The 15925-nt window shown below is 46.6% G+C and overlaps 1 protein-coding gene across 4 annotated transcripts in view; it reads left to right on the forward strand.

The window, feature by feature from the left end:
* The window catches only part of CHST15 (carbohydrate sulfotransferase 15), a 99257-nt gene extending 88566 nt beyond the window's left edge, over positions 1–10691 (forward strand). For all 4 annotated transcript variants that reach the window (XM_014586079.2, XM_014586080.2, XM_014586081.2 and 1 more), the window contains exons 7-8: positions 6173–6320; positions 8336–10691. In XM_014586079.2, the coding sequence (XP_014441565.1) occupies positions 6173–6320; positions 8336–8532 (345 nt within the window). In that variant the 3' untranslated portion in view covers positions 8533–10691. The remainder of the gene's footprint in view (positions 1–6172; positions 6321–8335) is intronic.
* Positions 10692–15925: the final 5234 nt, after the last annotated feature.

Here is a 15925-nt window from a genome sequence, read left to right on the forward strand (position 1 = left end):
TTTCTTTCTTTCTTTCTTTCTTTCTTTCTTTCTTTCTTTCTTTCTTTCTTTCTTTCTTTCTTTCTTTCTTTCTTTCATCATTTTGCTATAGGTATGTATGTTCACCAGAGAGAGAGAGAGAGAGAAATGGGCCACGTTGTAATCCTTTCTCCATTTTTTCTCTTCAGGATTTTGGATACACATGCATATGCACCGGGTGTGTTGTTCAAACTTTCAGGTCCATAACTCAAACAGAGCAGACAGTCATCTGGAATCCAGCCACATTAGCCACCATGCCATCAGTTGGCCCAATTTTTCTCTTTACTGTGATCCCACGTGACCCTCAAAACAAAACTGATGGCTAGGTGGAAATAGAGGGAAGGTGGAAGGCAAGAATCAATCATGTCACATCCTCAGATGAGGACAGTGAGAGATGAGGTGTCCAGCTTGTGTGGCTCAAGAAGGGCTGGAACGCTCTGCAGCCTTGTTACCACCTTCCTCTGAGCTCTCAGGAGACTTGGAAAAAGACTGTAAAGGGAGGGGCAGCTATGAGATTTTCATCAGGGGGTTCCTAAAAGGAAGTGGCTCAGTCTGGGCTGGGTTAGGAGGGCAGAGAGAGGCAGGGCTGGCTGGAACTCCTGACTGGAGGTTGTTTATTTTAATAGTTTTCATTTGTGTTTCTCCCCTTGGAAGAACAAATGTCTGTATGCCACTGGGCACTCTCACCACCCAGAGCCTGCAGACCCTAGCACCTCTCGTTACAGTTAGTGCCATGGGGCAAAGCAAGCTGGGTCTGCATCCTGCCCATCTTTAAATAGGTTTCCTGGAGGCAGGATTTCAGTAGCCACTTCCTGCCACAGGGAGCAGGTTGCCCTCCCTACTGCTTCCGGTTAGCACGCTGGAATGTTAGAACATTGCTGAGATAGAGCAAAACATTCATGGCTGCTTCACGACTCTCTCCACTTGAGTGTGCCTGAAACTCCATGATAATAAGTTTTGAAAAACTCCATCAGTGAAAGCGGGAAGGGATCTGACTTGTGTTCTTTACCTTCTTTGCTGGGCACCATCCTAAGTGCTTTCAGTACATTGTCTCATTCAGTCCTCATAGACCTGAGATATTCCCATTTTGCAGATGGAGACACAGAGGCTCACAGAGGTTAATTCTCCCATTTTTAGCTAGTAACAGGCTGACTCAAGGTTCAGTACCAGAGCTGATGACCTTCATAACTCAGGCATTTCCACCTTTTCTAGCTGCTCCTTTAAACAAAGTTTGAGCCAGCAGGAAACATGTGCTTTTAAATTCAATTTTCTGTTTTGCAAAGGACGAGATAGGAGTTAATCAGATGCATCTGGTCAAAGGGAGATTCTTCAAGAGCAGAATCAGTGGACTGGATGGTTGTCCTAACAGATCGCATGTTGATCTTTTCTGTCCCCAGAGAACTCACACAAAAAATGAGGGCAGGCACTTAGGAAACAATCGCAAACCCTCCTTTTAGAGGTGAAGCTTCATTTCTGGCATGAGAAGCACTTTTCCCTTCAGCTGTGAGCCCCAGTCCACCCACAGTGCTGGGAAGGCAGCTATTTTAGACACAACTGGACCTACACATTTTGCTCCAGGCATTCACTGCCTTCCACGTGCCCATCCTTCTTCCCCCTCACAGACCATCCTTTTGCATTAGGGCACGTTAGCACACTCTCCCTTTTATGATCCCAGGAGATCAGCACTCAAGGTCCTGGACTTGCAGTAAAGACATCCCCTTGGGAGCTTGTTAAAATACAAACTCTTAGAGACCAGCAGGTGGCATGGTGGTTAAAGTGCTAGACACTTCCAGGACCAGCAGTTGGCATAATGGCTATGTCGCTGGACTCCCATGTAGCCTACTGCAGTTCAAGTCCTGGACTCGGTGGCTTAAACTCACACCAAGCACATGTGCGTGCCTGCCCAAGATCTCGAGAGGAGAATGGAGGAGAAGGGATTGTGGCATGGTCATCCCCCCGGGGACTGGTTTCTCACTTTCTGTCTCTATGTCTCTCTCTGTCTTTCTGGTGAGCACACGTGCCCTCTCAAAAACAAAAAAAAAAAAGTAAAAAAATATAATACTAGACACTCCACATGGCTAGCCATCGTTTGAGTCCAGAACTTGGTGGTTTGCCTTCTCTGTCTTTCTCTCTCTCTCTGGCCAAATTAAAATAAGTGAATGAATAAGTAAATTGAATAAATAATTTTTAAAAATACAAACTCTTGGGACCAGCAGTTAGCGTAATGGCTATGTCGCTGGACTCCCATGTAGTTGACCACAGTTCGAGTCTCGGACCTGGTGGTTTAAACTCACGCCGGGCGTGTGTGTGTTCGTGTCCAAGATCCTGAGAGGAGAATGGAGGATAAGGGATTGCGGCGTGGCGTGGTCATCCCTCCTAGGGGGTGATTTCTTGCTTTCTGTCTCTCTCTGTCTTTCTGGTGAGCGCATGCACCCTATAGCAAAAACCCCTTCAAAACACACACACACACACACACAAACCTCTTGGTCCCTCCTCCAGCCTCCTGCTGAGAACTTAGGAGTGGGGACATCCGCTGTGCAACAGGTCCTCCAGGTGAGTGTGTTGTATGTTTGAGTTCAAAAACCACCAGTGCTCTGGTGCCTTTCCTGATTCTTCTTTTTTTTAAATTTTGCAATAGGTGCCTCTGCTCATCAGAGAGAAAGTGAGGGTACATTCATGCCACGATCCTATCTCCGCTCAAGATCTTTGGTGTGCTGGGTTGGGACTCCAAACTGTGTGGTCGGCCACATGGGATCCAGGTGCCCTCACCGCACCTCCAGCTGGCTCCCTTTCCCAATCCTTTCTCCCTTTCCCGGGATGTGCTTCTCCTGGTTGTTAAAGGACTTCTGTAGGTCTTGCTTTAACCTGACCTTCGATTCTCTTTCTCCACCCTGTCCTTTTCTCCATAGCATGTATCACGAGTGATTGCAGATACTTGTTTCTTTACCGCTTTAGCTTCGCCTTTGTGACTAGATTACAAGTTTTACAAGGCCAGGACCATGCCTGTAAATTAGCAGTGTATCTTGATTGCTCAGAAGAGTACCTGACACAGGATGTACATGACTTGAGTGATTTGCCAAATGAATGGAGTATTTGGGAGACTAGTAGAGAGGCTGGATGGGAAGTCTCAAGTGAAATCTTTAATGGAGGACAGAGGCTCAGCATGGTGTCTACCTGGAGAGAAGCTGTGCCTAGGCCTACGCTCAGCTCCACACTGGTTCTCTTGTGGTGCTCTCCCTTCTAGGGCTTCATGTGGAGTGGAACGAGCCTCTCATGCCCGAGGGACCTGGGTTCTGGTCTCAGCTGTGGCAGGTGTTGATTGCTAGTTTGCAGCCTCCTCCCTATTATTCTTGGGTCTCCATTTTCCTACCAGTGAGTCAGCTGTTACAGATAACCTCAAAGGCTTCTACTCAGCTCTGAAGTTTTCTAATTTTAGATATATTAGGCTCTTGCCCTAAAAACCTTTTTAATTTTTATTCTATTTTAATTCTCTGTCTTACACTGGGAAAAGGTGAGGAAAAAGGATTTGGGAGGGGCTGCCTCTGGGTTGCCTTCATAGTGTACAGCTGTAGTGGCGATGCTGTTCACACTAGAACCTGTCATTGAGGTGACCAGAACATGCCTTGGCTGGTCAGAGTGCTGGGGTCACTATGGGAATTGAGGGGAGCATTAGAATAGGTAGGTAAGACAGAATGTACAGTGTTTAGCAGTAATTGCAGTGCTTTCGAAGGCTAACCCACACGGGAAGGTTCAGGGTTTGTGTCCAGAGACCTCCCTGAGTATGCCGGGCACATGTCTCCCCATAATCTGGTGCTGGCTGAAGCTGGGCTTGATTGTGGCATCAAGACCCAATTGGGGGTGCACTCTCTCTGTCTCTGTCACTAATCAAATAAATAAATAAGCTACCTTCTCAATTCTGCCACAAACACTGGGATCCTTTCCTTCTGGAAAATTCTCAAGTCATGAAGCAGGTTTTATAGAAGAGATAAACCTCAGAATAGTCTTTCCTGTGAGGATGGCCCTCCAGGGAGAGAGAATTGAAAAGCCCTGGGAGGCTGGTGGCAGTCTTCTAATGATAACAAGACATTCTTATAATAATTCTTTTATGTTGAAGGCGACACATCTATTTATTTCTGAGACTGGCATGCACTCATTTTCTTGTTAGCTTTGGCCCAGCTTGAGATCTTTTTTATGAGCTGGTGTGTAAGGTAGCAACAAAGTGTGGGGTGGAGGCAGCAAATGAATTTTGGAGACAATTTATCCCCTCTAATTGTTTTCCTTCCTCCACATCCTCCTACATGGTTAGAAAAATAATGAAATGAAATGAAAAGAGAAGACCGAGAGAGAAAACTAGTTGGTGTCTGTACATATTTTGTCAAATGTTTCATTGTCTCATTATTAGCACCATGTTCAGCAATTCGACCCAAGAAATATTGGGTACTAGGGCACAAGGACTTGTGCAGGGTGAGACAATGGAAAAAAACCTTTGTCTCTGCCCTTGAGGAACTCAAGGTCAGGCTGAGAAGAAAGGGAAACGATATGTGGGAGTGTCTACCTAGAGAAAGGGGACTGGGCAGAGGAGCCTGGGGAATAGGGAGGTACTCCATGGAGGAGCACAAGTTCAAGACAAACCAGGGACTTTCTGCTTATGGAGATCCAGGCTTTGAGCAGGGGTCAGCCATAGCCTGGTCACTGCTTACAAAGTTTATGCTGGTGACAGGGCAAGGGGTGGGCATGCAGAGACTGGAAGTGTGAGGACCCATCTAGAGACTGGTCAGTGTTCAGGCAAATGTTGGCAGGTGTGCACAAGTGAGTGACACTGAACTGGGGAGAGGTAGGAGAGGAGAAATGCTGGGTAGACCACAGACAGGCAGAGCAGAAGACTGGAAATAGGGTCCGTGGGGACATGGAGAGAGGACAAGAGGAGAAGCCCTGGAGAAGAGGATCTCAGAGAGAAAGGGGAAGAGGCCCTTTTTTTTTTTTTTTTGGTCTGGAGCTTTGCTAAGAGTTTAGGCCCAGCTACAAAGTTAGAGGGAACAGTTTCCAAGATTCCCCCACTTCTGACACCAATTACAAGCTTAAGGGGGAGCACATGACTTGGTAGAAGGACTCCCAGAACCCTCTGGAGGCTCTTATACTCATGATTATGATTTATTGCAGGGAAAGAACACAGCTTAGAACCAGTCAGTGGAAGCAGTGTATGGGGCAAGTATAGGAAGACTCCACATGCAGCACTTCGGTCGCTCTTTCCCATGGCATCACAGTGTGATGTGTGACAGTACTCATGGACATGGCCAACCTAAGCCTTTGCTGTCCAGAGTTCTTATCTAGAACTAGATTACATACTGCCCGTGTGTCTGACCTTTAGTCTCTAGTCCAGCTGGAAGTCAAACTAATACTGTGTGACCCAAAGTCTCATCATAAATCACAGCTTTAGCCTGTCCATGGCCAAAGCCCCCAAGTTAGGCACAACATCTGAGGGCCTAGAGATCACCTTCCAGTAGCTGAGGGCAGAGGCCAGACGCGTCTTTGAGTAGGGTAAATTCTTTGCTACATGAGTTCATACTTTGGTGCAAAAGAGAAACAGAGGGATAAGGACACAGGAAATGGGTGGGTAATATGGATATGTGATTTGAGTGTCCACCTATTGACTTTGCTCAGTGCTCACTATAAATTCGAACGTGCACACACCCTTACAGATGTCCATTCAGTAGCAGGTAATTGACTATTCACTCACCTGCACTGTCTTTGAGACCTCTGCAGTTGGTTTTTCACAGCCCATGTGCTGGGTTCAAAGATCAGAGAGAATAGAGACAGTCAGGATATCATGCAGGGAACACATTCATTGGTTGGTGCAACTTTGACCTTTTCTTTGTACCTCAACCTTTACCTGTGAAATGGAGGTGTGGACCTACTTACAGGTTGTTGTGAGGAGTAAATGCAACCCCAAGTGCAGGAATTTTGTATGTGTGTCATACAAAACCCCTCACAAAGAAGCAAGAACATACTGTGTTAAAATCCAACTTCTGACCATGATTGTTGGCCAGGGTAACTCTTATATAATTTACAGTGAAATGCCTAATAGTTTGGGAAAATGCCTTAGGGAATTCGTTGGAATTACTTCTAAAATAACACCCTCCTTCTTTGGTCCTAGGTGAGGCTCCAGGTTGGGCTGTATGCTGTGTACCTTCTGGACTGGCTCACTGTCTTTAATAAGGAGCAGTTCCTGATTCTTCGCCTCGAAGATCATGCATCCAATGTCAAGTACACCATGCACAGGGTCTTCCAGTTCCTGAACCTAGGTATGAACTTTGTCCTTTAGGCCAGTAGAGCAGACCATGAGCTCCATGAATGCCACTCTCTTAGGGCTTCCTGGGTCAAATGCAGACTTATGCTGGGGAGGGACTGCCTGAGCTGCAAGGCCAGTTCAATACCTATGCATTGAGCACCAACTGCCTGTAGGGTATTGTGCACAATGTGATGAGGGATTCCCTGGGCAGGAGAGGGCTTCCCCTCTGGGAGCTTACAGTCTATCAGGAGGTGAGGATGAAGCTACAGCTCTAACTAACTAGTAGTAAGACATAGGAGAAAGTTAGCCCCATCAGTAGGTATACTCTGATGACTTGGCATCCCAGCTCCTAAAGGGTTTATGGAAAGAAATGGTCTGAAAGCTTATCTTTGAAGGGCTGACAGGATGTCATTAGGTGGCCAGAACCGAGGATACAGGCCCTGAAGGAAGGAATGGAGAGGTCATTGTATCATGTTAGAATTGCTGGGGAATCCTGGAGTCAGAGTCATGGCTGGGTTTTGACTTCCAGCCACGGCTCTTATGTCTCTGGAAATGGGAGGCCTGCCCTTGGCCTGAAGATGCCAGCCCCACAATCCTGAGGAGTACTACATGGTAACAGGCCATGTCATCGGCCATGGGGATCGGCAGCAGAGGTGTGTGTTCCCAGGCAGGGCATGCTGCCCTTGTGGACGGGACACCCAAGGGCTGCTTGAAAGGCTGAAGCAGGGTCAGAAGAAGCCACATCCCTTCCCAGAACACCACCTGTGGACTTGTTTTGTTAATTGAATATTTCTTAAAATACATCTGCCCACCACTGAGAATTGGGACCCTTTAGTCATTTGATTTCTTTCTCCTTTTTTTGAATAACTGGTCATGTGATGGGGCATGATTACTGTGTTTTCTTCTAAAGCTTGGATCCATTTTCCTTTGAATTGGCCACCTGTAGACTCTCACATTAATGAGCTTGTCCTTTTTATTTTCTCAGAGAGATATTTTGCTATAGGGTGTATGTACTCACTGGAGAGACAGAAAGTGAGAAATCACTTCCTGGGGGGATGGCCACACCACAATCACTTCTCCTCCATTCTCCTCTTGGGATCTTAGGCACAAACACATACACACACCCAGTGTGTTTTAAGCTGCTGGATCTGGAAGTTGAACTGCAGCCAACTATATGGGAGTCCAGCAACATAGCCATTACTCTATCTGCTGGTCCCATGAACTTGTCTTTTGTTGCCAAGATGAACTATAAGGCCCACTCTGTATCTCCTATAATCTCAGGAGATGGAAATTGACTTTTTGTGGGTATGGCCTAAGGGCTGTGACCTATAGTAAAGAGGCATGAGAAGTGACCTAGTGGGTTAAGCCAGAGACATGCTTGTGTCCAGAGGACTAGGGTATGGAGGTGGCAGCCTCAGCTGGCAGCCCCTGCTGGCTCATTCCAAGGCCTCTCCTCACTAATATCCTTGCTGCAAGAGAAGGGTCAACCAGTAGAGTCTGTGGGCACACAGTTGGCCTCCCTCCCCACCCTCCTCCTTATAGCCACTTCACAGTAAGACACACTCAGGGTAAAATAGGGCCCAGTCACAGGGCCCTTAGCATCAACAGCCAAAAGTAGAAGTGACTGTGGCAGAAATTTAGCAGGAAAATCTAAGTTCATTGACTATGCCTGGAGTGTCACACAGTTATCCCAGGACAGTCTGACAGCCTCGGAAAGCAGCCCACTAAGGGCAGCTGGAAATGAACCCACAAGGTAAGCCTCAAGTGAATGCTGCATCATCTGGAAATACTTGCTGGGCTCCCCCAGGATGGGCGTTACACACTGGGCCGCAATGTCATTGCTATTTCTTAATGGTATTTCCACCTTCCTTCCTCAGCTCCTCCAAACTAAATCAAGCCAAAGAATTTTCATTCCCAAACACATTCTTCTTAAAGGAAACTCCTGCCTTCATATGAAACATATTTGGGATTTTTGCAGTTTTTTTTTTTTTTTTCCTGTCTCACGGGATTCTTTTCCTTTTATTCCAGGACCCTTAAGTGAAAAGCAAGAGGCCTTGATGACAAAGAACCCGGCATCTAATGCACGGCGCCCTGAAGACCGGAATCTGGGGCCCATGTGGCCAGTCACACAGAAGATTCTGCGGGACTTCTATGGGCCGTTTAACATCAGGCTGGCTCAGGTTCTTGATGATGAAGCGTTTGCATGGAAGACGCGAGAGAGCTGAGTTCCCACTCCAGGCCCTGGGCCCATCATGACCAGGATTTAAAAACCTCTCTTTGTGGGGAACCATAGTGTGGAGAAAACCCCCAGGATTGGAGTCATCCTTCTCACCTTAGGCACATGTTAATTATAACCATTTCAGAATTTCCTTCATGATGCTAAATAGCTCAGCAACTGGCCCCTCGCAGAGCTCCACCGTCTGAGGCCATTGGAAGAGCCAATTCTGCTTCCCTTCTGCTCCATGTGCACCTGGAGTCCTGGGAGAGGCAGGCTGTCACTGCCCTGCATGTGGAGAGGGAAACAGAGCCACCGCCCAGCCCTGCAGTCCTTCAGGAGAGTCCGAGTCTGGCTTTGACAATCCCAAGTCCAGTTAAGCAGGCCAGGGGTCATGCCACCAGCTTGCCAGAATTTCACACTTATCTCTCACTTTTGAAACACTCTTGTTTAGATCACTCACTGCATCTGGGCAGAGAAGTGAGACTCTTTGAGGTTGGAGGCCCTTTCAATTTTTCCTTTTTACTCCAAAGTTAGCCCTTCAGTCTCTTCAGATAGGAACCTATTAACTTCCCTGTTTCCAAGAGGAAAAAAATAAGTTTTGGCAGCACATTCATCACTCCGGCCTCTCCCATCCTGTGCTTGTAGACTTTCCTGATGTTTAACATAGAGGATGAACACGTTTAAAACAAACCACTCGCTGAATTGGTCTAGCCCTGGCTCTGTTTTCTGCCTCTTTTGATCTTTCCTCACGAAATTTCAGTTTATAATTCTAAGAGAAATTTTTTGCTGTCAGTGTCAGAATGAGCGACCTCAAGGAACAAACACTTACGGAAAACTGAGGTAACTCAAGCCCTCACTGTGTGAACGAGGTCATCAGAGAGCCGGCGGCTACCACTCTGTCTTCACACCTTCCCATTAAGTTTATCATGAACATTCTCCACTATATGTGGTCAAAGTTTCTTACCCAATTAAGGAACTAGAAGATACTTGTGTCCTGATTCAGAAACAGTGCACAAGCTAAATTGTGCTGAGCATGGTATGCTGGATTTTGAATGAGATTGCCAGGAGCCATGTTCTTAATGAAACTTTCTAGGCTGCTCGGCAGCTTGGAAGTCATGGGGAAGACAAAAGAGATACTTGAGCCCACTTGGCGTGCAGCCCCTGGTGGGTACTTGACAAGACTTCACACTTGAGTATTGTCAAGGGAAGCCTCCTGGGAACCAAAGTTCTTGGGTCAAGCCTATGTCAGAAAGTGAAAATACCTACCTGCCCAGCCATAACTCATGTGTGTGACAGGGCCTCAGTGGCGGGAGATCTGCAGTTGCTTAGCTGTTCGATCCTAGTTGTCTTCCTGCTATTGGAGAAGGGATGCACAGCCTATCTAAAGACGTGCGGGGGGCTCTCAGAACTGGCCTGGCCAGGGCTATTTCTGCTACTGAAGGAGCTGTGTGTCCTGAACGCCCACTTTCAGGGACAATCCTTCCTTTTCTCTTGCAGCCGGCACTTGGAGCAGCAGCCAACAGGGAAATCTGGCCTGAGCACAAGGATGCTTTAGGGAGATATCACTTCAGTGTGTGTGTGTATTTATTTGCAATACAGAGTGCGTGTGTGTGCGTGTATGTGGGTGGGTGCATTTTCTGAGTGGGTTCCCTTCAGTCTGATGCTGATGAGGCTCCTCCGCTCTGGACACAACCCTTTTATAAATTAATTTCTCTGCCAATTAACTTGTCGTTTCCAGTACATATTTTACTATTCTACACCAACCATAATGACAACAGGGATTTTTCTTATGCCCTCCTGTGCATGTGAAGAACATGTAGTATAATTCCGCTTCTTACAGAAGTATTACTGAAGGTATTATTTCCAATATTATTTGGTTTATTATATGGATCTTTTTTATATATGCAGGCCCATCTTTTCTGGGCCAATCAATGCCATCCAAACACGGTTTTTCTCTTAAGGGGCCTTTGTCCAAAGGGCATATATATTGCCTTTGCTTTCTCTCATTTGAAGCCTGCCTCTCATTGACAGCACAGGTACTGTTTGGGCAGTGGTTCTCTAGCCTGTCATCCAAAACCAAAGCGAAACAGAGCGTTTCTCATGACCTGGTATTGAAGTTCCTTGTGTTCCCTAAAGCTGTGCACCGGATTGTATTCAACTGTACTCCCTTAGGAGGAAATCACTTAAAGAATGACTGATCTCAAATTTATAAAGCTCCATTGAAATGAATCATTTTAGTTTGCATTCAGAAAAACAAACAACAACAAAACAAAAACAAAAACAAAAAACCCCAGAAAGCAATTCCTTTGCAAAAAGGTCTACAGTGTTTCTTTCCTACTTTGCATTTTTATTTCTATCGTTTTCCCAAATTTAATTTTGGCTACCGTTTAAAAGAAGTACTGGAGTTCTGTTTAGTGCTATGTAATTGGATTTGAGGGTTCCACATTGGTTTTAGCATTATTTTAATTTTGTGGTTTAACCTGATTTTTTTTTTTCTCTTGGGTCAACATTTTCATCAGACCTCAGTGGCAATCTTCACTTTCAAGAATAACAACTAGCATTTTAAGTTCTTATGTTTCCCACTGTTCTAAGTGACTCACAAATATTAGCATAGTTTAAAGCACACCAAGACCCAATAAGGTGGGCAATAAAATTATTTCTGCTTACAAAATAGGACACTCAGGCAGAAAAGTAACTTATTTAAAGTTTGGCATAATACTAAGATATTTTTTGTAGTTTGCTAAATTGCTTTCCTATCTCTCCTTTCTGTACTAAACTCTCTGTCGACCACCATCAAAACAATCATACCAGAGTTTCACAATTTTATGGGCACATTTGAGGGCTTCTACATGTCTAGCAATTAATTCTAATCGTTTATGTACAAGGCCTTCCATCCCACCCATTCTGACTTCTTGAACTATCTCTAACTTCTTTTTATTCGAACTAAAGTCTCTAGGAACTCAAAACTGCTTGCCAACATATGTTGTCAGGGCTTTCCTGGTGTCCTACCACCTAGTCAATCTGATTCCTTTTTCTTATCAGTGTAACAGTTCTCAAGAAAGTATTTCCTGGGCAAGTCAAGCTTTCCTGCTCATTGTAATGCTTCCAATTTCCATTTCCCACAAGCACAGCAGTTGGAAATGCTATCTCTTTGCTTTGTAACTCAGCACATTCCTCCTGTTAAGAGCACTTGGAGCAGCAGCCAACAGGGAAATCTGGCCTGAGCACAAGGATGCTTTAGGGAGATATCACTTCAGTGTGTGTGTGTATTTATTTGCAATACAGAGTGCGTGTGTGTGCGTGTATGTGGGTGGGTGCATTTTCTGAGTGGGTTCCCTTCAGTCTGATGCTGATGAGGCTCCTCCGCTCTGGACACAACCCTTTTATAAATTAATTTCTCTGCCAATTAACTTGTCGTTTCCAGTACATATTTTACTATTCTACACCAACCATAATGACAACAGGGATTTTTCTTATGCCCTCCTGTGCATGTGAAGAACATGTAGTATAATTCCGCTTCTTACAGAAGTATTACTGAAGGTATTATTTCCAATATTATTTGGTTTATTATATGGATCTTTTTTATATATGCAGGCCCATCTTTTCTGTGCCAATCAATGCCATCCAAACACGGTTTTTCTCTTAAGGGGCCTTTGTCCAAAGGGCATATATATTGCCTTTGCTTTCTCTCATTTGAAGCCTGCCTCTCATTGACAGCACAGGTACTGTTTGGGCAGTGGTTCTCTAGCCTGTCATCCAAAACCAAAGCGAAACAGAGCGTTTCTCATGACCTGGTATTGAAGTTCCTTGTGTTCCCTAAAGCTGTGCACCGGATTGTATTCAACTGTACTCCCTTAGTCGTGTAAGGTATGTTAAGTGAATCAGTTATGCTGTACTTTTATGAATATTTAACATGATTAAAGATGGACCCAGATGACTGGTACCTACAGGGTGTGTGTTATTTTCCTCCGTCACAAGCACTCGAGGTACTTTCCACGGTGTCCAATTTGCATGATTGAATCAAGGACATGGGTTATATTTTACCTGTGCAGGTTGTACTCACTGTGTGACAGGGACTTACGGTGTACAGTGACAGTGAGGGATGACTTGCTGTCATCATAGTAACAGGCGGAAGAAAACGGAAGATCAGAGAGAGGATTCAGACGTTATTAGGACCCATGCAGGGAGTGAGTGGCTGGGAGCCAGCGTTGCCTTCCAACATTTGAGTTGGAAGGTTTGAAGGTGAGATGACTGCAGGCCTCATTCCTGTGGCCTGCCAGACCCCTGGGGGCTGAGAGCTTGAGACACCTGGTGTTTCTAGGTGCATATCATTGTCACGAGACAGTGTTCCTCAGCTGTTGTTGGGGGTGGAACCAGGCTGAGGGAAGAGATAGTATGTTAACCTGGCTGATACCACAAATGAGGTGGCCCGAACAACAGGGATTGATTTCCTCAGTTCTGGAGACTAGAGGTCCCAAATCAAGGGGCCAACAGGGTGGGGCTCCTCCATGGTCTCTCTCATGGGCCTGCTGTTGGCTGCCCTCTTGTGGCCTTTCACATGATCGACACACACAAGCTCCTGGTTCCACTTCCTCTTCTAAAGATGTCAGTCAGAGTTGGTGAGGCCCACCCTGTTAGCCTCATTTTCACATGATCGACACACACAAGCTCCTGGTTCCACTTCCTCTTCTAAAGATGCCAGTCAGAGTTGGTGAGGCCCACCCTGTTAGCCTCATTTTAACCTAGTTAGCCCTTTGAAGACCTTATCTCCAAATACAGTCACATTCAGAGGCGCTGGGAGTTGGGTCTTCGAAATATTAATTGGAGGTGGGAGGCACAATTTGGCCCAAAACAGAAAGCATTGTTTTAGACTTGGAGCTCTGGTGGTCCCCTCATTCTTGAAAGACCACCCTTGAAGATCCTCTCTCCCCAGCACTGCCAACCACAGTTGTGGACTGGGGTGAGCCTGGTAGTGTCCAGGTCTTCATGATGCCACACCTTCATGACAGAGCCAGGCATGGCTTTGTTCAGCAGAGGGTGCACCCATATGGAGGAGGGCAGTGGGGACAGGAGCGGGACAGGTTGGAGCACATCCGTGGGTGGTGATGGCACGATTCTCAGTCCTGCAAGTCCTCTTATAATCCTGTCTGCCTGTGGCCACCACTCTCCACTCAAGAGCCAGCTCTCAGGAAAGGTTCTGATGAGGATCTTGTACCTTCCACGTGGGTGACCCCATTTGGGAACTGAAGCTCTGCTCTGGGTGGAAGAATTTAAGTATCGAGTGAGATACACTTTTTTGTGTGTGTGCCTACCTCCTCTCTTCTGTTGCCTTATTGTGAGGCCAGCCTGATGCCAGCCCCATGCCTTTGGACTTTCCAGCCACCCAAATCATGAGCTCAATAAACCTCTGTTCTTTATAAATCACCATCTCAGCTCTTGCTGTGTAGCAGGACAATAACGGACTAATCCACCCCATGCCCACATTATTTTATATTTTCTGTATGATACTTTGACATCTTGTGAACTTGCTGACTCTGGAGAGCTTTCTCCTTCTAGACTTTGCTAATCTCTAGAGGTAGGGAACTGTAAGAGCACACCTTTCTATATACAGACCAGCCAATCCTAAACCCCTATCTTTAACCACCTCCTCTACTGAGCTCTTGTACTCCAAGTCACTAACCATCTCCCTGACCATCCCTGGGCCAGGCACCAGACAACTTGGAAAACCCCTACACTCGAGAATTCCATACAATGACCCAAACTCGCCAGTGCTAACCCCACATCGCCCAATTCCCCTGCTTTGCCTATTTCTTCCCATGGAAACTGTAACAGGGCTCTTGCTCCCACCTTCCAGTTGTTTACTCCTGATCCTGACAGACCTGGTGCTTTACTTCACTGTGATCCCTTCCAAGCCACTTACCCAAAACAGTACTGGTTTGCAAGGCAGAGTCCCCCTCCTTAGGGAACTGTAACAAGCTATCTTTCTCGAAGGCAGTCATCTCCTGCCTGTTGGTCTTGCCTACAATAATAATGAAACTACATTTTAGCACCCCCCCCAGCTGTTGTCACTACAGTGGCACCCAACTGCCATCTTCCCCTCCAATCCCTCAAACCATGTCATTCTCTTCCTTGAAACCCTTCCCAACCTCCTCGCTCACTTAAGACACAATGCAAAGACCTGCCCATGGCCCTCAGGGTCCTCCCTGCCCCTGCTTCTACCCCTGCTCCTGTCCTGCTGGCCTCTGACCCTCAGCCACCCCCACTCGCCCACCCTTCAGGTGACACACTGACCTTCCTGCCATCCGTCAGCGCACCAAGTCCTCACTTGAGCCAGGCCTGTACCCTTGCTGCCCACCCCCAGCTTGGTCTCCCCTTCCTAGACCTTTACAAAGCCATGCCTTCACCTCATTGTGGACTTTTCCCGGCCCACTCATCCGGAATAGTCTCCTCAAGCTCCAGCCCTGCCGGTTTGATTGTATTGAGAGCACTTATCATGTCGACGTCACCTGAGACTGCATCATTTATGTGTTTCCTGCTGCTCTATCATCCCTCTGTGCATTGGGAGTGTTTGCTCCCTAGGTGGAGACTCTGTTCACAGCTGCATTCTCAGAGCCTGGATCAGTGCCTGCACATAGTAGTCACTCAGCGAACGTAGATGGAGTGAACACATGCTCATGGTCTGAGAGAGTGATACGGAGAGAGAAGATCTCATTTTGGTGCTTGAACTCAATTTCCTGAGGAAGCGACAGCAAGATCCTAGTAGAATAGCCATGTGCAAATATGAGAAGCCTGCAGGGTGGATAGAGGCTGCAGGAAAGAGGCAGTATCAAACTGAGCTGGAGACTGGCATGATCTAGAAAGATGGGAGAGCATCCCAGTAAGAGCAATGTGAAAGGCAGGAAGGGGGGAGGGACAAGAGCAGGGAGGACCTCCATGTATGTCTACAGCAGCAGTCAACAACCTTTTTTGCACAAGAGTCTGGTTTTGTGGAAGACAATTTTTCCATGGGTTGCGGGTGGGGGTCAGGGGTGGTCTGGGGATGATTCACGCATGTTACTTTATTGCCACTCTTGTAGGTATATGGTTGTACCTCCAGTACTGGCCTGTGGCCCATGGTTTGGTGACCCCTGGTCTATAGGAAAGAGGGGATACCATGCAGATGTTCTGGACTTTGGAGCAGGGGGACCTGGGCTATAGTCCTGGCTCTGTCACTCTCATGAGACCCCAGGCAGGGCACTTGATGCTACTCAGCCCCTGTTTTCTAGTCTGAAGAATGGGCAGGCACTCAACCTCCTAGAGCCCTCATGAAGTTTTTCAGGACTTGTGAATATGAAACAGCACAACATCTAGCTCCCAGAGGCAGGGGTAAGAGGCACCAATGATGGTTCTTGGACATGATT

Source organism: Tupaia chinensis, unplaced genomic scaffold, assembly GCF_000334495.1.
Source record: "Tupaia chinensis unplaced genomic scaffold, TupChi_1.0 Scaffold000113_1, whole genome shotgun sequence".
Classification (NCBI taxonomy): domain Eukaryota; kingdom Metazoa; phylum Chordata; class Mammalia; order Scandentia; family Tupaiidae; genus Tupaia; species Tupaia belangeri.